Genomic DNA, 24,066 nt, shown 5'->3' on the forward strand with positions numbered 1-24,066 from the left:
AGTTGCATTTAGTCCTTCAGAGACATCTCAGCACCGCGGCTCAGCTGGGACAGGGGCTCAGGGGATCTCCAGGTCACTCACACAGAATCACTGAATCAACCTGGTTCGAAAAGACCTCTGGTTCGAAAAATCACCGAGTCCAACTTGTGATCGAGCACCACCCTGTCAAACAGACCACGGCACTGGGTGCCAAGTCCAGTCTTTATCCTTAAGCACCTCCGCAGTGTTTTCGCAAGGTGAGCACTGCCCACGCCCCCGCTTGTTCCCGTGTCCCGCCGGGCCCGGCCCCTCGAGTCCTGCACAGAGGCTCGGACGGCGCTGGAGCCGCGTCCCGCCGCGCTCGGGCCCGGCTGGCGCAGGGAGCCGTGTCCCTGTGAGCGCCGTGTCTCAGAGCCGGGGCTGCCCGAGCCTCAGGTGCTGCCGAGATTGGAAGGTCAAAGCATTTGGGAGCACACACAGCGACCCCACCGCCCGCGCTGCCCGCGGGGTCAGTGCTCGGACACCACAGGGCAGAACGCGAGGCGGGTGTGCGGGACGCGCCCCGCAAAGGCGAGGGGAGCCGGGCTGGCCCCTCCCGGCATTTGCTCTGGGCTGTCGGGTCACTACAGCAGCTGGACAGCGCCGGGTGCCACTCGGGGTGTCCCGGGACGGGGCTGTCCCGGCGGGGCCAGGCGGTCCCGCCGTGTCACCCCGGGGTGTCCCGGGGCGGAGCGGGGCCGGCCGGGGGCGGAGCCGCCACCGCCCCCGCCGCTCCTGGCGGGCTGACGTGGCCCGGGCGCGGGGCGGACATGGCGGACGGCAGCAGGCAGAGCCGGTTGGCCGCGGCCAAGAAGAAGGTAAGGGGCTGGGGGCCCGGGCGGGACGGGACAGGGCACGACGGAGCTGGGGGCGGCTGCGAACCGCGAGCCCCGCGCGGGCCGGACCCCGGGCCGGGCCGAGCGCGGCCTCCCCCGAGGGGCGCGGGCCGGGCCGCCGCCGCCCCCTCGCTCCGGGCCCGGCCGCGGCGGGGCCCCGGGAGCCTGCGGGTGTCCGGAACTGCGGCCCGGCCTTCTCGGCGGGCGTGGGGGCGAGGCCGGGCCTGGGCGGCTGCGGTGCTGCGAGGGTTGCCCGGGCTGGTGTGTGCAGGTGTCGTGTCTCCCCCCCGCCCCGCTTCCTCTCCCCCTCCCCCTTTTTTCCCCTGTTTTTTCCCGTATTTTTTCCCTCGAGGCGGCCCGGCTGCCTTCGTCCCGGCGGGATGCGCTTCTGTGTCAAAGTCACAGGAACGGGAAAGTGTCCTGGAGCAGTTCAGGCTTCCATTTTGAAATCCTACCAATACTGGGGTCCTCGTCCGTCCTTCTCCATCCCCGCTCCCCGCCGTGCCCTGCCGGGGGTGCCGTTATTTGCATAAACAACTCCCGGGACCGGCCGCTCTGGGGCTCGGACGTGCAGGAATTGCTCAGAAATGCCGGCAGACCTGGCGGGATTCGAGTTACATCTTATCAGACCGGCACTTCCTGGGCGAGGTGGATGCGATTTAAAATAATTTGTAGATTGCTTCTCCCCTTAGTTCGCAGTTGTCTGCTGTGGGGATTGCAACTGTCCTTCATAAAATCTTTTGTGGAGTGGATGATTTTACTATCAGGCAGTGCTTTTTCATTTTGTGTGCAGGATTAATTGCTCTTGTGACCCTAAAAATCCCCCAAACTAGTGCTTTCAATGTCCTTTCAGTTGCACTATGGAGTATCAAATAATTTCTCAGGAACAGCATTGGCTGTAAACAAAAGCTGAATGTTTACAACTCTTGTCATAAACCCAACACTGTGGTTTTAGTTTAGCTTTCTCCAGGCTTATTTTGATTCATGTTTCCCCCCCAAACAGATGAATTCATGGAAGAGCATTTCTCTCGTCCTTGCATTTGATCTGTATTTTTACCAGTGCAGTTAGGTTATGAGGGTTTTTTGGAGTATTCTGTTTGGACTTCAGATTCTTCTTCTCTTCACAGCTGAAGGAATATCAGCAGAAGAACAGCCCTGGAGCAACTGCAGGAACTAAGAAAAAACGCAAAACTAAAGAAGGCAGCAGACCTGCGACTCCCACCACTGACGACCAGCAGCCTCCAGAGAATGTGAGTGTCTCATTCTTTTTCTCAAGTCATTTACCACCTCCCTCTTCTTTGGTTTGCTGGACAATCTGACTGGAGCTGGAAGCAGTTGTGCTGGGGTAAAAGCTGAGTGGTGCAGGTGCTGTATGAAGTGTGCTGCAGTAGTTGGCAGTGCCTGTTCTGGAAGGTGCAGCTGGCATCAGAGTCTGTCCGATGGGGCCCTGGGTGTGCCCAGAGCTGCTGGGCTGAGGTGTGTGGTCCTCACGAGCTGGTTGAGGCTGTTCCTTGGCTGCCTTGGATTGACATTTTCCCTCTGTCCTTCTCTGAGCCATTTCTCTTTCCCCTTTTCTTTCGCCTCCTGTAGATTCAGAACATTCTGAAGGTGCTGGTGTCAGACCTTAACCGCTCCAATGGGGTAGCCATACCCTCATTGGACAAGAGGAAGGTGAGGCAGTGCTTGTGTCCCTCGCAGTGACTCGCTCTCCCTCCTGCATGCTTCGGGTTCTGAGCTTCATCTCCGGGATGAGATCACTCATCACACATCCATTGTCAGTTGCTTCAGTTTTGTTGCTGTTTTTATTAACATGGAGCTCTTTGTTACCATTGCTTGTTTCATTCTGGTTTGTGTCAGTGTTAACATGTCAAAAAGTGAGCCTTGTCAAAAAGTCTTTATTGAGACAGCTGAGCTTGGGGGAAAATAGGAGTTTGGGGTGAGGCAATAAAGTCATTTAACAGCTGAGGAAAACTGCACTAGGAAGAGGTAGTGTTCTCTTATTCTGTATTTCTCCTGCTCTGAGTGTCATTGCTTTGTTTCCTGGAGCTTGGTTTCTGAAGGGCATCTCCAGGCAAGCAGCTGCACTGGCTGGTTATTCCAGCCATCCCATTTATGACAGGCGATGAAGCTGGCACAGGTGATGTACAGTCTGGCAAGCACCAGGGGTGTAAATATGCTTAGGCAGGAAGTCAGATACTTCAAAGCCAGGCATGTACAGGCTTTAGCGTCTTCACATTCCCAAGATCCTGAAGAGGAGAGGGCAGGAAGTATGCCAAGAAACAAGAGAAAGGTGTTCAGAAGCATGCATGAACAAACTGCCTTTTAAAAATATTTATTTTCAGACACTCAGTTTATTTAAAGTAAAGCCCAAATTGTGATAGGAACTCAGAAGTCAAACTTTGTGGCCCAGAATTTTGTTGTACCAAAGCTGTGCTTTTCATTTTTACTTGCATCATTTTGGTAGCTTATTTCCCTACCATTGTTTCAATGTAGTTGTCATAAAGTAGCTCACTATTATGTTTACTGCATATTCATGGGTCTCCAGCAATAAATATAACTATAGTAATCACATGGGGTACCTGACAGATGAAGTGAAACCTGCAAGGTGGAATGGAATTCGTTCTGAATTGCCTTTGTATCCTTTTTTTCTTTCATCTTCTCTTGTGTGATAGTACATCTGACACACAGAGTTCTACCAGCTGGACCTTGTGTAGGTTCTGTACCAGCAGATCGAGTGATGTGAAGACACACTGCCAGCTTTGGGATGCTGGGTGTGCCTCAGAAAACTTGTGTCTGAAATGTCACTGTTGTCCTGGGGACTGTGTTCAGTTTATACTTGTAAGCTCAGAGTAAGTTAAATATTGGAGAACAGGACTTGTTTCCCATTGGAGGGTGAGATGGAGATAGGTGGTCCAGTGCTGTTGCTGAAGTGACACTTAGCCTTGCACTCAAGGCCTACCTTTGTCTACAGCTTTAGTCGTGTTCTGCAAAGGGAGAATTTATTGCTGTAGTCATTCTTGTTTCCCCTTTTTTTCCTCTTTTCCTCAGAGATACAGTTTGATCTGATTGGCTATTATGGAATTTTTGGATTGTTGTGCCTGGGTTTTTAGGAATTATTTGAAAACTAATCATTAACTGCAGTATGTAAGGAAAGAACAATTTCTCATTCCAGTTGCTGTCTTGTAAAAAGCCTGAGTCAGGAAAATGCTGTTTAGAAACTTGACGCTAATAGGGCAGAAAAGCTGATCATTGGCAGCTGAGCTGCTGCTGCCATTGGTGTCTCATGTGAGGCAGAGCCCTCCCTTCTCTCTCACTTCAGCTTTCTTGGCTCTGAAACAGAGGAAAACCAGCAAAGTAGAAGCCTTTGTGTGAAAGCAAATGCATCCTACTACATGCTAAGCTGAGCAGAATTACTGACTTTTTATTCTGCATTATTGGAATGTCAGTGCATAATTTCTGTATAAGTTTTGCTTCTAATGCTTTCTGTCTCTAACAAATTTGATTGTTCAAATAGTTTTGGGGTTTTTGACAGTTTATTACAAAACTGCTCCTTGTGAAGAAAGAAGGAAGCTCTTGTGGTTAAGGAACATTACTGGTTTCTGCATCTTGGAAGTATTAGGCAGAATGTTCTGAAGAAATGATCATTTTGAGATGCATTGAGGAGTTAATACCTCCTTTCCCTCTGATGTTTATATTGGATTATATATGGATAATGGTGAACTAACCTTTAGCTGGAAGAAGTGAGGGAGTTCCTGACCTTCCTAATAGCATCTGTTGTCATTACCTAACATACATTGCTCCTTCAGAGCATCAGTACCTGACCTGCTAAAAAGAAATTCAGAAATTCTTGTTTTCCTTTTGTCTTCCAACTTACTGCCTTCATTAAATCTGTCTCCACTCTTGGTGTTTTAACTTTGCTGCTGGATTAGTGAGTGAATAGCTGAGCACAGGGAATGTCAAGAGAGAGAGATTTCTTGGTTCCTATGAAGTGCCAAGAAGGAAGTAACTGAATTAAGAGGGAACTCTTCCAGGTGGAATTGCAGGGAGCTGCAGTATTTTGGTGGGCCTGAATGCTGAAAGATCATCTCATTTATTTTGTTGTGTTTTTTAAGTGATGACTTACCAGAGCTGGATGATGAAACCATTCAAATTGCTATAAAACACAAGAGCACTGCTGGACCTTTATGGCTCTAGTACTGTGCAAGGAGATGAAATAATCCAGTGCAATGTGGCTTCATAGAGGGGGCTGCAGATGCCATTCATCCTCCCACAGAAGCTGGATGGGAACTTGCTGTCCAGAAATAGTTTTTTGGCGCTTCTCTTTTCTATTTAGATTCTTCTAGTCATGGGACCCATGGCTGCAGCAGGACCACAGGCACCTGCTCCCAGCTGCCCTCCCTCTGGCCTGTTCATAAATGTCCTGTTTCTAAACTGGTGGGTCATGGCATACCACAAATTTCACTGAGTTTTAGACAGAGCACTTGAGTCTGACTAACCCAATTTTCAAGTAGTCACTCCCCCGTTCTTTTCCATCTTCATTTGCATACAGTGATCTGTGTTTTCCCCAGGAATATCTCGAAGGTGGTGCTTTCCAAAGCACAGTGACATTTGGCTTTGCCCTTACTTGTTTTTTGGAATCTTGTGCAATGAATCTCATGTGTGAACTTAAGAGTTTGGGTGACGTTATTGCCCTGTGTTAAAAAAGGGAGTTGGATTGTGGGTCAGTGGTTCTTTATGAAAGGACACACCCTGGGACAGTGTTTGTCTGTGATTGATGCAGCCACCTCTGCTCTGGGGAGAACACAGGTTCCCTTCCACGTTTCTTAATGACATCTGTCTGGTCTTAATGACATCTTTCACATCTGTCTGGTTTTCACAGGCAGGCACAAGGTGATGTGTTGGTGTGTGTGTTTGTTCATTTTGCATGAAGGCTGTAATCCTGTGCTGTAATCCTGTGTTTTGTGACAGGCATACTTTGACAGTGATGTTGCCACTCGTAGTGCTGAACAGCTTGCTCCCGATGTCCCTGTGCTATCTAACAGCAACAGCCTCCCTAGCTGTGGCTCTGTTCTGCCTGCTCCTGAGAGCATGCAGCTGACACAGGTTTGTGACTTATCATCAATACTGCCATTGAAACATTCAGTATTGGTTAGTGATACCACATCAGTGTGGAGAAAGATGACCTTCATAAATATGACATGACTAGTTCAGGTTTTCTCCTCCACTCTCCATGCAGTCATCATCTGTCTGTGGGAGCAGAGAAAGTACTAGTACACACGTGTCCCTGCAGCTTCTGGAGCTGTTTTCCTTTCCCTTCTCTCCTATTTCATTAGCAGAAAGTACCCTTAATAACAAGTCTCCAGTCCAGTCAGTCTAATTAAAGATTCAGTTGTAGTTTTTCTCCAGCAAAGTGTTGATTATTCTGATAATAGGAACAGCAGACATAAAGCCTGATACACTTGAATTTCTCTGTTCCAGGAAACCCAGACTCACACCACTCAGAAATGATGTGTAAGTCAGGGCTGAGTTGGTGGTTTTGAGTTCACCTTCCTTTGGGAAGCAGTAATTACAGGAGCTGTGGAACTCGAGCCCAGGTGTAATCAAGTCTTAGTGACACATTCATAAGTGTGGCTCCCATCTTTTACAGGCTTGTAAGTTTTTATGTTTTAATCCACAGATGAATGAAGCTGAGGATCATAAAAATGCTTTGGATGAGAACAGGTGAGTGTCTGTGTTGGCTTTGCAACAGGATCCCAACAAATTAAGGTTTTATTCCTGCCCCAATGCTGGGCTGATTTGGGCAGCTCTCTGGGAGAGGTTTTCATTGGCATGTCTTTGTTCCCAGGTCGTTCTCGTCAACAGAGGGACTCCGTCAGTTGTCTGAACAGCTCAATGGCCTGGTTTCCCAGGTACTCCTTTTCATCCATTTGTCCCATTAATTCTCTTGCTGTTTGATGTAGAATTTTAGGCAGACAGCTCAAGGAAACACTCCTCAGTCTCAGAGATGTCTGCAACCACCCTACTAACCAATGTGATACTTAACTATTGAGGAGCAAAAAATCCTGGTTTAGGAATTTTAAGATTTCAGCAGTAGGAAGAAAAGCAGAGTGAGATGAATGAATTGTACATATTCATGCAAAGATGTACTCTTGATTTACTGGAAAAGAATATGAAGTCAGTCTGAATAATTCACATCAGCTTTTCACAGGGGCAGCCAGCATCTATCCTGAGCCAGAAAAGTGTTTTCTGTGCTTGTGTGTGGCCGTTTGAAGTGACAGGTGCTATAAGGAGTGTTACTGTTATAATGGGATCTTACCTAACAGTGATTTACCTTGAGGACTAAAACTGACTTACTTGATTTACTTCTAGTCTGCATCATATGTGAATGGAGAAAGTGCTGTTTCTTCCACAAATATTAAGGAAATGGAAGTAAGTTGTTCTCAGTCATGTTTTTAATTTTTCTTCTTATTTGCTGCTGTTGATCACTTGTTTGGATTACAATTTACAGCAGTGTTAGTGAGGCCTAACTGAATGCACAGGTCATATACATCACTGTGTAGTGTCAGCTGGGGCTGCAATTGGGTAGTTGTGATCACTACAGTCAGAGGCAGTTATTGGAGATGTTCCCAGTTTGGGGACTGGGATAATCTGGCTTCCATGCAACTGCAGTTCTTATTTCTGATTCACTTTTATGTCAAAATGAGGCCTCAGCAGAAACGGATAAAATAGGTTGACATCCCAGCTGCTTTTGTTCAAACCACAGATTTTGTTTTGTTTGGAGAATCTGATTATATCAAACTGTGATAATGATTTATTTTTCTGTCCTTTTTAATTATTGCTTTTTTCCTTCCCTCCACCTCTTCTGCTCCTTCCTTTTTCTCCTATATGCATGTGCCCGTCAGACACGTTACCAGGAGCTGGCAGTAGCCCTGGATTCCAGCAATCTAACTAACAAACAGCTCGTTACAAAGATAGAGGAATTGGTAAGAAACAATCCAACCAACCAGTTTGACATTGTCTTTGCTGCTGCTCCACGCTCTCTGGGTGTCTGCAAGGTTACGGGTTCCCTCGTAGTGCCACAAGGAAGGCTCCTTACACAGCACTTTGTATGGAACAAAATGGGCTGGATGGGAAACCTGTGAGAGGATCAAAGCCTAAGGCCTCTTGTGAGTGTGGTGGCTCATCTGAGGAAGCAGAAACAGAGTCAAGTTGTTTCTATTTAAGTGTGCTTTGTTAATCTCTTCACACTGTCCTTGGATGATAAACATCCTGATAAAACAGCTATTTCTGGTCTTGGTCTGAATCCTTGAAACACAGAGTTCTGGTGCTGGCAGCAGTGTGAAAACCTGCTTCTGCAGGTGATGATGCTGTTCTAAATATATCAGCAGAATAGGAGCAATAGGTCCAAGAGAGCCTGGGGCTGTTTTCTGATCATATTCTCAGCTTCTCTTGGCACAATGAATGAACTGCTTTGTCCTGTGGCCTGCATGGATTCCTGCTGCTGCTTTTCAGCCTTCAGCCTTAACACTGCAAGAAATGCAGCTAAGTGGATCTGTTCCAGGCTGAAAAGAGCCTTTCTTGTGTGAAATACTTTCCCCCATTTTGTTCTCCCTAAAACGACACTTTTCCCAAAGTTCAGCTTTTCCCAGTGTACCCCATGACCCCTCTTTTTGTTTCATTTTTGGTTTTGGGTTAATTTTGTTCTGTTATTTTTCTTTTTTGTATTTTAGTTGGGCTGCAGAGGTACAGTGCATTGCCCACCCAGGATTCTCATTGTTTGCCAGCTTTTCTGTTTGTCTGGAACTCTGTAGGGCCTTTGCTGCATTTGTGCTCTTGCCTTTGCTTATCCTGCTTATGTTGTGCGCTGGCATTGCTAAAATCAAAACATCACCTTTCCATCTGCAGTCATGTTTCAAAATGTACTGAGGTAGCAGTAGTAATAAAGAAGCATCTTGACCAATATTCATCATTTCGGAAGAGGAAAAAATATTAATTATGTAGTTACTTAAGAGGTATTTGTGAGAAAAGTGCCAGGGGGACAAGAGCAGCAAAGGGCAAACAGGGTTTGGTGGCAGCCTGGGCAGCCTTTGTCCCCTTCACACCTACAAATGCACTTTGTGCAGTCACAGCTCTCCAGTACTTCACCCATAAGACTGAAATTGGCTGGGACAGAATTATCCCTTTCCTTGCATCTGGCTTCAGCTCTGTCTCATACCACCTTGGTGGGAGCCTGCCAACCTACGTGCAGCTCTGCATGACTTGACCAGTTGTTAACTGGGATAGAGGTCCAAGGCATTACTTAAAGGAAAGGACTTTTGCTTTGGGATTTAGGTATTTATCTTTTATTGAAATAATTTTTGCTGATTTTCCTAACACACCAGTTTGACTATGATTAATTGCATAGATGTGAGATACTGCAAGTTTAAACTGAAGTTGCTGGATGCTCAGATAGGAACTTAGAGGGGTTTCAGCAGAGATAATGGAGAAGAACTGTGATAATGTACTGGACAATGAAAAACATATCACATGTATTAGGGAAGGGAGCCCCAAATCTCTTACTTTTAATAGCTAAGATGAACTTCTTAGTCTTCTACAGAAATGGAAATTCTCCTTACATAAACTGGGCATATATCCTACTTCATCAAAGTGAAAATGGGTCTCAGCAGTATGAGAATATTTTCTCTTAATATTGGTGCATCAATTTTCTTCCATAGAAACAGCAGAACCAAGAAGCAGTGAATCAGCTGGAGAAGGTAAAGTGTGTCCTATTTTTTGACAGCTACAGAAATAAGTGTCTGTTTCTCTGAGGAGTAGAAAACACAGTGGACAGTGGCACAAGTGTGCACGATCTTGTGTTAGATTCAGTTTTGTTTGTAGCATAAGCTTTAATATTTTGACTTCACTACTTGGGCCTCACAGGCAGCATTCATATTTTGACCAAAGCTAATATTTAAATGCTCAAGTTGGAGGAGTGCAGTGGGGGCAGGAGGTTACAGTTTAGGTCCTTGCCAGGAGCTCCCATTCCAGCACTGCCACGTGTGTGCTGCAATGATTGCACTGTGCTGTCGCTGCTGGTCTGGGATGGAAAAATTATTAAGTAGTTCAAATAATGGAAGATTAAATGTGTCTTTAAAAATACTGGCATCACTTAGATACTAGAAATAGTACCAGTTAATTCCTGCTTTTTTGGTTTGACATAAAACAAGGGTTAACTATCTGCACGTTTGTGCTAACCAAGCATTATTTGTTTCTACAGGAAAAGAAGGAGTTTGAACAGAAATTTTCTAAAGAGCAAGCAGCACTGAGGGAACAGTTACAGGTAAGGCAGAGCCTCCCTTACAGTAATATTACCTGACTTCTGCTGTTTTGTGGATTATTGAGCACTCATAGTCCTTATCCTGGAAGGCAGAAGTCCATTCCTTTAGTAAAACTGCAAGTGTCAGCCAGACTGTATTTAACTGCAAGAGCTCTTTACCGAATTGTCCTTTTGTGACAACAGTGATGTTGCTGTGGCAAGCAAAGAAGTTTTGTGCTGAGCTGATTTTCCTTTCCCAAAGGTTCATATCCAGACTATTGGAATTCTTGTTTCTGAGAAGTCTGAATTGCAGACAGCCCTTGGCCATACTCAGCAAGCTGCACGGCAGAAATCAGGTACGTGACTGTGTCTGCAGCTCAAGCTGCTGGTTGAACTGGGGATGTCAAGTCACAAGCAGGACAGTTGCTGGCAGCCAGCTCACAGCACTCCCTGAGCCCTTTGGCACTGGCACTGCTGCTGTCATCGTAGCTGCCCCCAGATGGGAGCATGTTGGTCTCGTGGCAGTTGAGGTTCTTTTGTGCATCACTAAAGCCTTGTCAGCCCTGGTGACTATCTCAGACCATTCCTTCGTAATTATTTTAAAGCTGCTTTTTTTTTTCTGCCCTGCCTCCCACACAGCTGTCATGTTAATCTTAGCTGCCTGTTATTCTGAACTACATTTGAGCAATTTATTCTAATAGAAAAAAACCCCAAACAACATACTATTGTTCTGCAAAGGAAGTTTCATCATCTCCCTCTAAGAGTGAGGCAGGTAGAGAGCTGTGCTCCCAGGGCTGTGAGTGAATCACCTGTAGAGCCAGGAGTGGAGCCAGCTCTGCTGACATACAAAGGTCTGTGCTGCCTGAAGAGCTTGTTGACGAAGTAGAAAGTGCTGTTCAGCCAGTTCCAAAATGCTCTTTGTGGTCCAGCCTCAACTGTCTGTGCTCTGACTTGTCCAGGAGAAGCTGAGAGCCTTGCTGCCCGTTTACATTCGTCTCGCCAGCGAGTCTCGGAGCTGGAGCGCACTTTGTCCTCCATCTCCATGCAGCAAAAGCAGTCAGAGAAGGTAAGAGTCACCTCTTTTTATGATTATGCATATACAGTGGCAATGTTTTTGCCTTTGGCTCTTTGCTTATTACTACACTGCTGCAAAGTTTGCTTCTCCCTGCTTGGAGAAGAGGCAGAAATTGGCCTTGTTAATTGTTAATTAACCTTTTAAAGCCCTGTATTCCCCACGATCAAGGCAAACTTCATTCACGTTTCTTTGACTAATCATATGCTCCAGTTGGTGTCTTCAGATCTGGCAGCTCCACACAAGAGAGACACCTTGTCCCAGAAATCTCCATCAAACACACATTTTGGTATTGTCTTTAAGTTTGCAGAAATATTTGTAGCATCACATTTGAAAAAGACTGAGCAGACTTATTCCTAGAAAATTCAGGAGGTTCTAAGCAAACCTCTCCTGATGTTTTTTGCTAAAGTTATGACCTTTTCTGTTTTAGCTGCTCTGTTAAGGGTTAAATTAAGTATTTTTAATACCTTATTTGTTTGGCTAAAGTCTATAGATGAATCAATAATTTCCTTTTTCTCCAGCATAATAAAGAGTTAGTGAAAGAGCGAGACAACCTGAAACTGGAACTGTACAAACGAAGGTAAGTCCCTTCTACTCATTACTGCAGAAGGGCCCCAAAACAAGTGGCAAAGACCACAGGGGTGACTTGGGAGGCTGGATTTCAATTAAAAAGGAAAGTAGTCACTTTATGTGATGTTTCTGTGATTCTAGTTACCAGGAAGCACTGGTTTGTAGATTTATGACCTGGACACCAGCAGACCCAGAGCCACTTTAATTTTTTGTTTGTTTTAGCAAAAACAGTGAGGAAATAAAACAGCAGAATTCAGAGCTGTCAGAGAAGGTTCACTCCCTGGTGTCTCAGAACTCAGCTATGAAGTTGGATGTGGAAGATTTGCAGAAGAAATTGGAAATGGCTGAACTGATGATTCAACAGGTGAGGGCAGAGGACACTGACACTGCCACACTTTCTTCTGAGACAGGGGCCAAGACTTAACTCTTGTCTTTCAAGGAAATCGTGAAATCTCATCAAGACATCCTCTTAGAAAAAAGCTTTCAGCAAGGCCTTAGGGGAACAGGAAGTTTGTATTCTCTAAGGTGTTGGAGCTGTCAATTGGTTGAAAAGCACACACTGATTGCAAAGCAATTAGTCTGCTAAAACTGCTGTGAGAGAGGGTGAAATGTGAAATACATTGACTTTTCTGATTGTGTCTGTTCAGGATTTTGGTTATTTAGTTGTGCAGTCTCACTGAGTAACCAGCTGAGTAGGGATGGTGTTTGTACCCACCAGTGGAAGGTGGTGAATTGGACAGTGGCAGCTTGAAGTCAGCTGGGGAAAGAATGCATGGAGCCAGCTGTTAGCAGGTCAGAGAGCAAGCTTGGTGTAACCCTGAGCCTGGGAGGGAAGAAAATGCTCTTTTTTTGATTCCTAGACTGTGTCTTAAGTTACCCTTGAAATTAAGCCAACTGCTGCTCTTCTGGGAAAAGTGCTGTGCCTCAGCTGAACCAGCCTTGCTGCTCAGTCTACTGACATGCTCCAGACACTGGCTTTAAATTCCTGACATGTCTGACAACTTTTAAAGTCACAGGCTTTTATACCATCTGATATGGCTGTATAGTGCAGACTCTGGAAATGCACAAAATTTCTGAGCCAAAGTTTGATTGAATCCTATTCTCTTAATTTAAAAAATAGTGAATGTAAAATTGATAGGAAGAAGCTGCCCAGTTCAGTCTGTTTTACAGGACTAAAATCTCAGCAAATCTTTTTGCTTTTAATCCCCCTATTTTTTTCACACTGAACTTCACTATGAGTTGGAGCACTTTAAAGAACTGTAGAAGGTGACAACATGTGGCAGGTTACTCTCAGGGGAAAGGCTGTGCAGGAATTGAGTATTAACATTTTGCCTTAGCTTTTTGATTTTTTAAACAGTTCTCAAGTCAGGGAGGGAGTCTGGATGCAAATCAGCAGCTGCAGATGGCTCTGGAGGAGAAGGCAAGCCTGGAAACCCAGCTAGCTCAGGTAAGAGGTTGTATGAAATATGATCCAGATCTTGATGTCTGTTAGAAAACTTGTGGGGCAGAAAAATGTAGTCTGAGCTTTGCACTAGCACTGGTTTCTTCAAATTTTATCCCTTAAACCAAATTTATTTAGCCAATATGTTGTTGTTTGATTTTGTTTTGAACAGCTCTCAGAGTCACTTCACCAGCTGCAGGCAGAAAGAGATCAGTACGTGGAGAAACTGAGGGAGGAGGGCAGCGTTTGGCAGCAGCGGGTGCAGCAGCTCTCTGAGCAGGTAACCCTGGGGGCAGCATCCCAGCCCTGGACAAACAAAGGCGGCAGGAAATGCTCCATGAACATTGTAACTCTCATTTGTATGGCCTTGCAGGTCCACACAATGGCAGAGGAGAAGGAGAAACACATGGCCAAAATTCAGGAGCTGGAAAACAATGTTACAGAGTTGTTAAGCACATCAGGTAGGGCTTCCAAAGTGGGGTTTCCCACTGCAGAGTGGAACTGGGTAATGCTGTCCTGCTGTGCAGATGCTTCTGCACAGGAGGTGCAAGCAGGTCTGATGCTGGGAAGGCAGATGGACACCAGGTGACCCTAAGAACCCTTTTGTCCTGGAAAACAACAAGTGAACTCCTGCAATGAATGGACCAGCAGCTTAATTATGTCCGTAGTATTGGCCTGACGACTGTACTGTCAGCTTCTCTGGCCCAGGAGTTTGGGAAGGCAGGATGCTCCTGATGCTCCTGCTAGGGCTGTGGGGGAGTCAGCAGCAGACAGCAGGATGCTGTACTTGGGTTTGGGGTAGGTTTGCTCCTTTTTCCTCTCAGTGCTGTGCACTGAGGACTGGATTCTGCAGCTGGTGATCCCTTCTGGGTCACAGAGCCCTATGGGCTGGGGTGTGCTTTGTGTATCCAGCAGGGATGTGTCTCACCCAGCCAATTTCCAGTGACTGAGCCCCTTCTGATTGCACTTCCTCAGCAGTGAAGCCCATGGATACCGAGCCTCCCTCACCGCCAGGGCCCACGGCAGCTGAGCTCAGCCTGCAGGAGGAGATCCAGCGGCTGCAGCAGGAGAAGGAGGAGCTGCATGGGCAGTTCCAGGCCCAGGTCCGTGACAACGAGCAGCTGAGCCACCTCAACCGGGAGCAGGAGGAGCGGCTGCTGGAGCTGGAAAAGACTGTGCAGCGCTACAATGAGGAGGCTGTGGACAGGCAGCAGATCCTGGAGGACATGCAAAGTGACAAGGCCACAATCAGTAGGGCACTGAGCCAGAACCGGGATCTGAAGGAGCAGCTGGCTGAGCTGCAGAATGGGTTTGTCAAGCTGGTAGGTCTCTTCCGTGCATCTTTTCTCACTGCTTCCCTCACTGGTGCAACCCTTTTGTAGCGCAGATGTGAAAAACTGGCAGCAGCATTATCCCTCTCTTACCCTCTGAGACTGGCTGCTCCATCCTTTAATACATAGTGCCATACCAGGTCCTTACTCCTTCAGGTGCTCTAGCAGATGAACCAGTAGCTTTGTCCAGTTTCCTTTTCCTTGTCATCCCTTGGCAGTCAGGTTGTTTCTGTCCCTCCTGCCCTTTTACCTGAAGGTACCCATTTCCTGTTCCCTTGTATTTACCCATGAGGAAGTTCTCAACAGGATTCTCTCCTGCTGCTGTCATTCTTACCCATCCTGGAGCTGAATCCTTACTCTTGCTTTGCTTCTTTCAATGTAACACCTTCCCCTCTGGAGCCCTAGCAGACTGACACATGGTCTAGCTGTTGCTTTTTTTTCTTCAGTCCTTTTTGAACTCCTTGTTTTTGAATGTCTGTGACTCTCTTTGGGATATTCATACAACCCATCTGCTTTGTAGCTGACAGGCTGCATGATGTGCCAGGCCTCTTCTTGGCACTGTCCCAGCACTGATTCCCTTGGGTTTTTCTTTGCTCTTCTCCCATCTTCTGAACATTTCTGTAAGTTATTTACTGTCCTAAACAGTCAACTTATGGCCCTCAGTTATAGTCCAGAAAAACACAAGGGGTGGCACCCTGTTGTGCTAGGAACTAACATGGTTTATTGAGAGCCTGTTTCATGGTGGCTGGAACAGTTTCCTTACACAGTCGTGTTTGTCTTGCAGACAAATGAAAACATGGAGGTTACAAGTGCCCTACAGTCAGAGCAACACGTAAAGAAAGAGCTGGCCAAGAAGCTTGGGCAACTGCAGGAAAACCTGGCAGATCTCAAAGAGACGGTGAGCACCAGTAGTGGGATGGCAGGGCTGGATTGTGCAAATTGCTGGCAACTTCCCAGACACTGATGGAAGGATGGAAATGGGGATTGTTAAGATCCAGCTGGGAGCCTTCCCCTATCATCTGCTTGCCTGATGTGGGGGACCAGCATGTGGGGGCAGATGGTGGCTGTGTGCCTGGTTAGTGGCTTTGGGGCAATGTTGACACTTCGGATCATGTCACATGGATCAGCTTTTCAGGCAGAAAGGGTTTGATGTGGTTTGATTTTGTTCTCTCAGCTGGAGCTGAAGACACAGGAGGCCCGTGGCCTGCAGGAGCAGCGGGACCAGTGCTACAGCCACCTGCAGCAGTACACCCTGGCCTTCCAGCAGCTCGCTGCCGAGAAGGACGAGCTGCACAAACAATTCCTGCTTCAGACACAGCTCATGGATCGCCTGCAGCATGAGGAGGTCCAGGGGAAAGTGACAGTGGAAATGCACCTGAAAGAGCTGCAGCAGACAAAGGTAACAGTAAAAAGGGACAAGTGGAAAGATGGAAGTAATCAGTAAGTGAGAGATTTGGCCAGTCCCTTCCACCCTGAGCTGTTCTGTGATGCTGTGCCCTACAGAGTGTCTGGAGCTAAAGTACTGCTTGTGTGTTTGTGTGTGTGGTGCTACTGTCTGAAGATGGAGTGACAGTTTGCAGTCTGGCTTGTGCAGGTGTTTATGACTCTCTGCTTCTCTCCTGCAGGAAAGTCTAGAAGCTGTAGCCAAGGAAAATAAAGAGCTACAGGCCCAGATCAGTCAGCTGGCAGCAGAAATGGATGGCAGAATTTTGCACCAACTGGAGGGTGAGTGGCTGCATCAGGGAGAAGGCAGAGCTGGGTTCTCTGCAGCATTACCTCCTTGTTCACTTTCCTTCTTTTACAGAAGGTGATGAAGAAATGACTGAAGAAAGCCAAAAACCTTCTCTTGTGATCCCAGAGAAGTTTGATAGCCATGAAGAAATGGTGAGTCTTAATGGGTAGACAAGCCTTTGGTTTTAGTTCTGAATGAACACCTAGAAAAGGAAGCTGGTTACATTGCAGAGAGGTTTATCAGCTGAGTGCAGTCATGAGGGAAATGCAACAGTTCTTCATGCATAGCAGCAAAGCCAAGACTTCTGCAGCATCCTTGCAAAACAGGCTGGAAGTCTGGCAGTGATTTCCTTGTGACGACAATTCAGCTGGTAGAGCAGCTCTTTAATGGGGCTTTGATGATGATGTTCTCTTTAGTTTGGAAGGCAGCTTGGAAATGGTGTCAAATATCTACAAGGTTTATCTGCTAGTACAGTCATAATACTGCAGTCAAACAGCTCTCAAGGGACCCAGTTTTTAACCTGCACTAATTGGGAATGAGAAGAGACAGTAGCTGCTGCCTGGCTTAGTTCCAGGGTAGTCACACAGTTCTTCAGTTTCACACCCATAAATAAAATAGGGTAAACTGTTTCTCTGTCCTGAGATGCACCATAGATCGTGCTGAACACAAGGGAAGCACTAATGTCCACACTCTGAAATTCTTCTTAGGTCACTTTCGTGACCTCTGCCATGTCCCAAGTGGAGCAGGAGCGAGAAGATCTGAGGAAGCAGCTGGCTGCTCAGAAGCAGCAGTGCAGAAATCTCCTGCAGCAAATCACATCTCTTAGGCAGGAGCAGCAACATCACGCCATGCTGGATGCAGGTAAAGTCTCGGCACAGTTGAGGACAGTGTGACCGTGAGGTGCTGGGCCAGCTGGCCATGGCTGCTCTGAGACAGACCTTTGGGTCTGTGAGTGCATCCTGCCCCAGGAGAAACTGTAAATTGCAAACATTCCTTCCAGGCTCTGTTATGGATACTGTTCCAGTGGAGGTTCACGAGGCTTTGAAAACTGCCATGGATAAGCTACAGGTAAGCAAAGCATCTTATGTTGTTTCAGCCTTATTACGCTTCTTAGCCAGACTAGGTTCCAGTGCCAGACAAACACAACACAAATAAGATTGTAGAGGAATAAGCAGTTGATGTTCCATAAAAAGATACTCCATCCTAAAAATCTTGCTCGCTGCTTGGCTGTAAAGAAGCAGGATTTGTTCTGCAGGCTCAGACCAGTGTCACAGGGGTGTTACCTTTAGCACAGGTGTTTTCTGTCTGTGAGCAGCCCAGGTGACTGACCCCACTTTGTGTGTGCAGTTGCGTTTCACAGAGCTGATGCATGAGAAGGCTGATCTGAAGGAGCGTCTGGAGGAGCTGGAGCACCGCTGCATCCAGCTGTCTGGAGAGACTGACACCATTGGTATGTTTAGGCAGCACAGCATAGGCTAGAGCTTGCTCAGTGCCTTATTTATGGGGGGAGCAGAAGGTCCCCAAACAGCTTTTGGAGCTGGAGCCCTCAAACTAACAAGCCCTCCCTGTCTCCTACTGCTGCCTGACTGGGCTAATCCACTCCAGGGCTGGATTTCCTGGGTCCTCATGCCTTGTACCTCACTACAGGGCTTGTACCCCAATCTTGCAGACACTCCTAAGGCTTCTCTTGTGTTCCAGGGGAGTATATTGCACTGTACCAGAGTCAAAGGGCTATCCTCAAACAGCGGCACCAGGAGAAAGAGGAGTACATCAGCAGGTTGGCTCAGGATAAGGAAGAGATGAAGGCAAGGACTCTTTTCTGTGTTACTGCTCCCAGCAGGGTGGGCCTGGGGAGTGCAAACCTTTGTGTGTTCATTTGCTAATTCTGTGACAGGAGTAGGACTGCAAACCACAGTGTTTGTGTGCATGTTTCATGGGCTTTCCTTTACTTTGGTACAGATGAAACTACTGGAACTGCAGGAGTTAGTGATGCGCCTGGTCAGGGAAAGGAATGAATGGTACAGCAAGTATGTAGCAGCTGCTCAGAACCCAGAGCTGCTGGCAAGCCAGAATGAAGGTGTGCTTCCAGCAGAGAGGCGCATTGAGCTGAATGCCACTGATGGAGCAGGTAAGCTGCAGCCAGGACAAACTCTGTGCAGGGGGAACAGCCCCTGCTCTCAGCCTTGGGTGTGGATGGGAGGAGTTACCTGCCTGCCTTGTCTGTGCTCCTTGCAGGGTTACGAGAGGTGAATCTGTCAGATGAAGCAGAACAAGAGGCTGCTGTTTATCAATCCAGTTTCCCCCCTGCTGACAGTAAAGCTGCTCAGCCAAACCAAGAGGACCCCACAGCAAAACAAATAATGCAGCTTCTCAGAGAAATCCAGAACCCTCAGGAGAGGCTGGGCTCCCTGCTGGAAAACCCGTGCATTCCCTTCTTCTACCGTGCTGATGAGAACGATGAGGTCAAAATCATGGTAGTTTAAGTGGTGCTATATCTTAATGACAGCAGCTTTCTGTGGGCCTGAAAGGACTTGATGGACTTGTATGTGCCCATACCTCTGCTCAGTGCCCTTGGTGAGAACAGATTCCTAAAGACATCAGTAAAGAGAGAGTGTATCAGATGGAACTCCAGCATCAGACCTCATCTTCTCTTTCTCTTTTCTCTGTTACTTGGTGTGCTTGGAGTACAGGCAGACTCTTAACTCGTCCTGGGAGGCAGCTGGTGCTGCCACATCACCTAGGCCAGGCCCAGACTGGGGGCCAAGGGAGTCCTTGACTTTTGGCAAAATGACTTAATCCCTTGTCCCAGACTCTGCTGCCCCAGGAGCTGCACACGGTTCTGATCCATCACTCATGCCTGTCATCAGCCCAGTTCCTTCCAGGGCTCCCAAAATAACTAACTGTTCTGGTAATGGACTCTTTGGACTCTCAAGAGGTTGGGTTGGTTTTCATACTACATATCTTAAACTCCCCCCTTCCTGCTGCAGCCCTGCCTCTTGCACCTGCATTTCAGAACAGGCCCAGCAAGCGGCTCCTGGGCAGCACAGCCCTGTCTGTTCTCACTGCAGGGGAAGGGACTGATGGGAGCCTTGAGGGGTCTTTTGGTTACTTGACAAAGCTTTATGTGATTCTTGGGAGTGGGGTGGAAATGTAACTGCACTTTGAAGGATGATGTGTTTCACTTGTATGTGTCTGAAGGTTTTATTTATTTTAAGAAATGGGAGAAATAAGTAAAAGGAAACCACTTAATAAACATGCTTCATTTTGAATTTTGGGACTTTAGGGGTTCTAGTTCTCCATCCCTGAACTTTCCTCTTCCATTTTGGTAAGGATTGCAGGAGATGAGTGGAAGCCAAGATCCCATGGCCCATGTTTAAGGTCCTGGGACATACAGCAACAAGTATGGTACTTGGCCCTACCATAGCTCGGATTCTAATGAGAAAATAGAACATGGAGGGAGGAGAGCACTCCCTGAAATGGCAGCAAAACAAATCTGGGTGGGGAAGTTTATGCCATGTGAACTACAGGTGGATATCCTGCAACTGCGTCTGGCTTCAGGCTAGAACTGCCTGTTCTTAGTGGTGCTGTCAACAGTAGAGTTTTGAGGGGAAACCACAGGGGAAGGTTAAAGGGACCTGATCATTGGAGCTGTGTGATCAAACACAGGAGCTTGGGCTGCAGCCTGAAGCACAATCAGCTGCCACCCTGGTACCTGCTGAGATACAAGCTGCAAGCACAGGAGCACAGATTTCTGTTCAACAGGAGAAAGGGTTCATTTCTTCATGTCCAAGTTGGTGAATCTTTACAGCAGCATAGCAGAGAGCTTTTCTTCTACTGCCAGAAGCAGATCATGTGTGGGTTGTTTTTTTTTTCAAATGGTTCAGATCTTGATATTTCCAAATACAAATGAAAAAAGGCACAACCAGCACAATCAGTGCTTTTCTGTGAGCCCCCAGGGGAAGCTGTTTTTTTAACTCATTTAAATGGCACGAGTGGTGTCAGTGTCTCCTCAGAACAACTGACTGGGCTCCCCAGAGCATGGGCTATGTACATTCTTTATCTCTGTAAAAGGGTGTGTATTCCTTGGAGAGAGACTAAGCTTGTTCAGGCTATTCATAAATCTGTACCATAACTAATAGGGGAAGGGCTGTGATTTAAGAGAGAGTATTATTATAGAGGGAATAAATAATTCTTGTGTGTTTAGAACTGTGAAGGAGACAAGACCAGTGAAGAAGGTCTGTTGCAGAGGTGACTTAACACTGTTACAAATTCACTTTCTGAATAAACTTATTCAGAGGGGCACGGACTAGAGGTATTTCTTCTGCATAGAGCACCTTGAAATTTGGCCAGAAAAAAAAAATAATTAATTCTTTATTGACAGCACCTGCCCTCACAATGATGCCGCTTTCACTGAGCTTTCATGAATGTCAGGTTGTCAGCTGACAAGCCTGAGCTGTGGCTCTTGCCTAAGCATTTCATATCCAGACCCCAGCTTCATATTCATTTTTTACCCTGACTCCTTTCAGGCCTGATTCCCAGACCTCACCTTTACTCAATGTCCACTCACAGTGCTCCACAAACACTAAGGCAAAAGTCCCTTTTAAGAAGCAATTTGGGTGCAGGCTCACACCTTCTGTCTGACCTATCTCTGCAGCACCTCTACAGCATTCCTTCTGCACAGGGATTTACCTTTCTGCACCTGAGAAGCTGTTTCACTCTACTGTAGCTCCTGGACACTCAGGGCTGATGCAGTTCTGCTCCACCTTCCCTATCAGTGACAGCCCCTGATGGCATATTCAGCTTGTTAACTCTATGGGATTAAAAGATCAGGTTATAATCAAACACAGCTTGAAAACCACCCAGAGAAAAAGCAAGAGAAAGAGAGATGGTTTTATTCTAGTCATAGACTCCTTCATTATACAGAAATGAGAGTTTATTTCATCCAATAAACAAGAGTGACAGGTAGATCACAAACTGCATCACAGCTACTACCAGCACTGAGACAGTTCACCCACAAGTCTGGGGTAATACAATAACCCAACTGCACACAGCAGAGAATTTAACAATCAGCTCAAAATTTCAACATTGGGATTTGGTTAACTTTTTTGGATGTGTGTGTGTATATATATATGTATATAGATATTCTTTTCCTACTTAAGTATTTCCTAAAATTCACATGGAAGCACAAATGGCTTTTAACACCTGGACATATATAGATTTTTCATCTTATATATATATTTATAGATATTTATAACAGTACAGATATGTTTCTCATTACTACAATATACTTGTTTAACTCCTTTAAGCAGCTGGGAAGAAAAAAAAAACAAAACAAAAAAAACAACCCAAACAAAAAAACCCCAAAAACAGTTTCACTACAATCACATCTGATATGTGTGTGTCACAAATTACAAACAAAACAAGCCATGTGTGAGATTCGAGTCAGACCATTCCAGGACAGAACAGCTAAGAGGCAGGCAAAGAGTCTCAGAGGGAGCAGGCCTACATGTCAAATGGTGGTTTTGGGCTCTCCGGGCGGGCGGGACTGGCCTTACCCGGCCGGCTGGAGGTTAAAGACAAGAAAAACAAAGAAAAGGGAAAGGGAAGGAGAAGGGGGAGAAGTAGTAAAACAATAGTTAAAATACAGAAAGGAACTGGCATCAGAACAATAGAGGATCCACAATTAAGAGTAATAGCACTGAAACAAGAGAACTGCAACAGGAATCAGGCTTGAAGGACAGCCTGCAACACAGGTGCTTCATTTAGCTCTGGTAGAGACATGACATCTGAGATGTATAGGGTTGATATATTTTTTAATTCTCAAGTATTTTTTTTTTATTTTTTAAATACATGTAGCATGAAAAGTAAAAACCAAACCTTAAGATGAGTTGTGATCAACAACAGTTACAAGTTTCCCCAAACACGTACCATCCACATGCAAGAAAAGGCTACGGAAGAAGTCACCACAGTACCCCAAAAACACTGAAAGATGTGCTTAGTTCAAAGCAGAAATATTTTCAACAAAACACCACACAGCAAACTCCCTGAAACATTTGGCTGTCCGTTTGCAAGGGGGGAGCAGCGTGTCTATTCCCCTCACCCTGCTGGGTTCAGGAAAGTCAGCCAAAAATGGTGATGCAAGACAACAGCTGGCAGGAGCCAGTGTGTCCCCAGTGGGAATGGCCCGGCTCCAGGAGCCGAGTGTGAGCAGGTCTGTGAGCGCCCTGCACGCTGAGGTGTGTGTGCTACCTCACACTTCACTCTGGCAGGACTGGGCTGATCCATTGATTCCCCCCTTTACTGATCTCCCTGCCTCACTTTTGATATGAAGTTGATTGCACTGTTCCCAACATGAAATTTTTGCACCTTAGAAGTCAAGCTAATACACAGGACATTTAATCTGTTCCTAAGGGGTGTCATGTGTTTTGACAGCATATTTTTGCTAAGCCACGCTTTTGTCTTAAACTACAAGGAAAGAAAACAGCTACAGCTCAGTCCTGGGTGCTACAGCTAACTGGTGCAGGCAGGACACTTATCCAGGCTAGATGGAATTACTGGACGGACAGCCAGCACTTGGACCTAAGGATGTCCCTGTGGCTGATCTCTCCAAGGAGCCTGTGTACTTCAGGGATCCGTGCCACTGAATGAAGGCTACTCTATGCTTACAAAGCAATACAGGACGCACGAGCGAAGACGAAGAGCTCAATCACTAGGCTAGAGTTTTACGACACATCGGGGAGGGGTGGGGGGAGGCAGGGATGTGGGATGGATGAGAGGAGTGACTGTGGCTGTGGAAGGGAGGGTGGAATGGGGAAGCCACCAGCACGGCACTCGTCGCCAGCTGTCTACAGCCTCAAGTTATAAATCTAAGAGGGACGGTTCAGCCGGTCGGATTATGGTAGGTCGAGTAGGTGAGGCGGGGCCCCTTCTGCTGTGAAAAAGCAGGAAACAAAAACAAGAGAACACACACTGTGGTTAGCACAGCAATTGCAGTCACAATCACTCATGCTTCTCCACTTCGCCTGAGCCAGTGAAAGAATCCAAGCTGAGGCACAAACCCCCAGAGTGCAGCTCCTCAAAGGAGACTCACAGGCTTCTACTCAGCCTCGCACTGGCCTTTCTGCACAGCACAGATCACCAGCAGAGCAATACCCTGGACGGCCAGTTTTGCTTCCCTCTGAAATTTGGAAGTGCAGAGAGTTACTGCCAGTAAGTGGTCGGGCTCTGGGATGAGTGGAGAAGCATGGACAACAGTGAGCTCCTGTATCAAGCACATGACAGTCACACAGCATGGATGGGGTCCTCTGAGACGCGCTGCTGCCAGAGGCTCGTGGCTGGTTTGGAGGAGCACCTTCTTCCCCTGCCCTCAGAGCTACTGCAAGCCTGGGATTCCCTATTCTGACATGAGACTGATCTTGGATGTCTGGGGCAAGCTTATGGCTTTCAGTTTTCCAATCCTGGAGCAGAGCAAACGCAGTCTCTATTTAATAAAAGGAACTCTGGCTACTCCTACTCCACTCTGTTCCAACTCTTTTGCTGATACTTCAGCTACATAAATGGGCAGCAACTTAAGTGTTTGCCCTCTACATGGATTAAGTGTTCTAGAATCTCCTTCCTGTAAGGGACTGGGGGGAAAAAAGCTGCAACAAAAACATATAAACAATACCCCTGACATGGCTCTCAGCTCATTACCTGAAATATCACTTGTCTCAGACTATAGGTCGTAAGAAAGCTATAAATAAAAATGTGTTCTGTAAGACTAAATCCAATC

At 46.7% G+C, this 24,066-nt stretch overlaps 2 protein-coding genes across 22 annotated transcripts in view; one reads left to right on the plus strand and one right to left on the minus strand.

Moving 5' to 3' along the window:
- The first annotated feature begins 738 nt into the window (after positions 1–738).
- On the plus strand, positions 739–19,564 carry GOLGA2 (golgin A2). 6 transcript variants are annotated; one of them, XM_033077260.2, is made up of 28 exons: positions 739–836; positions 1,982–2,104; positions 2,445–2,525; positions 5,823–5,957; positions 6,532–6,575; positions 6,700–6,763; positions 7,224–7,283; positions 7,757–7,837; positions 9,569–9,607; positions 10,111–10,173; positions 10,412–10,505; positions 11,109–11,215; positions 11,743–11,801; positions 12,014–12,155; positions 13,149–13,238; positions 13,405–13,512; positions 13,606–13,693; positions 14,208–14,554; positions 15,348–15,461; positions 15,738–15,962; positions 16,189–16,288; positions 16,368–16,447; positions 17,003–17,156; positions 17,296–17,363; positions 17,643–17,745; positions 17,994–18,100; positions 18,255–18,423; positions 18,531–19,564. In XM_033077260.2, exons 1-28 carry the CDS (start codon positions 789–791, stop codon positions 18,776–18,778), a joined length of 3,141 nt encoding a protein of 1,046 aa, XP_032933151.1. In that variant the 5' UTR covers positions 739–788; the 3' UTR covers positions 18,779–19,564. The 6 variants fall into 6 exon arrangements, with proteins under 6 accessions (XP_032933151.1, XP_032933152.1, XP_032933154.1 ...); XM_033077261.2 differs by having other exon boundaries at positions 14,211–14,554; XM_033077263.2 differs by lacking the exon at positions 7,757–7,837.
- Positions 19,565–21,166: 1,602 nt separating this feature from the next.
- The window catches only part of DNM1 (dynamin 1), a 65,617-nt gene continuing 62,717 nt past the window's right edge, over positions 21,167–24,066 (minus strand). For 6 of the 16 annotated variants that reach the window (XR_004419850.2, XM_033077273.2, XM_033077268.2 and 3 more), the window contains one exon: positions 21,167–23,226. Coding sequence is in view for 8 of the 16 variants with exons in the window: in XM_033077273.2 (XP_032933164.1) it covers positions 23,154–23,226 (73 nt within the window). In the remaining 8 variants the exon portion in view is untranslated. The remainder of the gene's footprint in view (positions 23,227–24,066) is intronic. The other 10 variants (XR_004419851.2, XM_042779875.1, XM_033077274.2 and 7 more) reach the window with 3 other exon arrangements.

This window comes from Catharus ustulatus, chromosome 21 (genome assembly GCF_009819885.2).
Source record: "Catharus ustulatus isolate bCatUst1 chromosome 21, bCatUst1.pri.v2, whole genome shotgun sequence".
NCBI lineage: Eukaryota > Metazoa > Chordata > Aves > Passeriformes > Turdidae > Catharus > Catharus ustulatus.

Coding starts and splice junctions, on each gene's coding strand:
- GOLGA2 (XM_033077260.2), top strand. CDS start 789: ATGGCGGACGGCAGCAGGCAGAGCCGGTTGGCCGCGGCCAAGAAGAAG. Junction 2,526..5,822: donor CCTCATTGGACAAGAGGAAG/GTGAGGCAGTGC, acceptor GTTTTGTGACAG/GCATACTTTGACAGTGATGT. Junction 18,101..18,254: donor AGGATAAGGAAGAGATGAAG/GCAAGGACTCTT, acceptor ACTTTGGTACAG/ATGAAACTACTGGAACTGCA.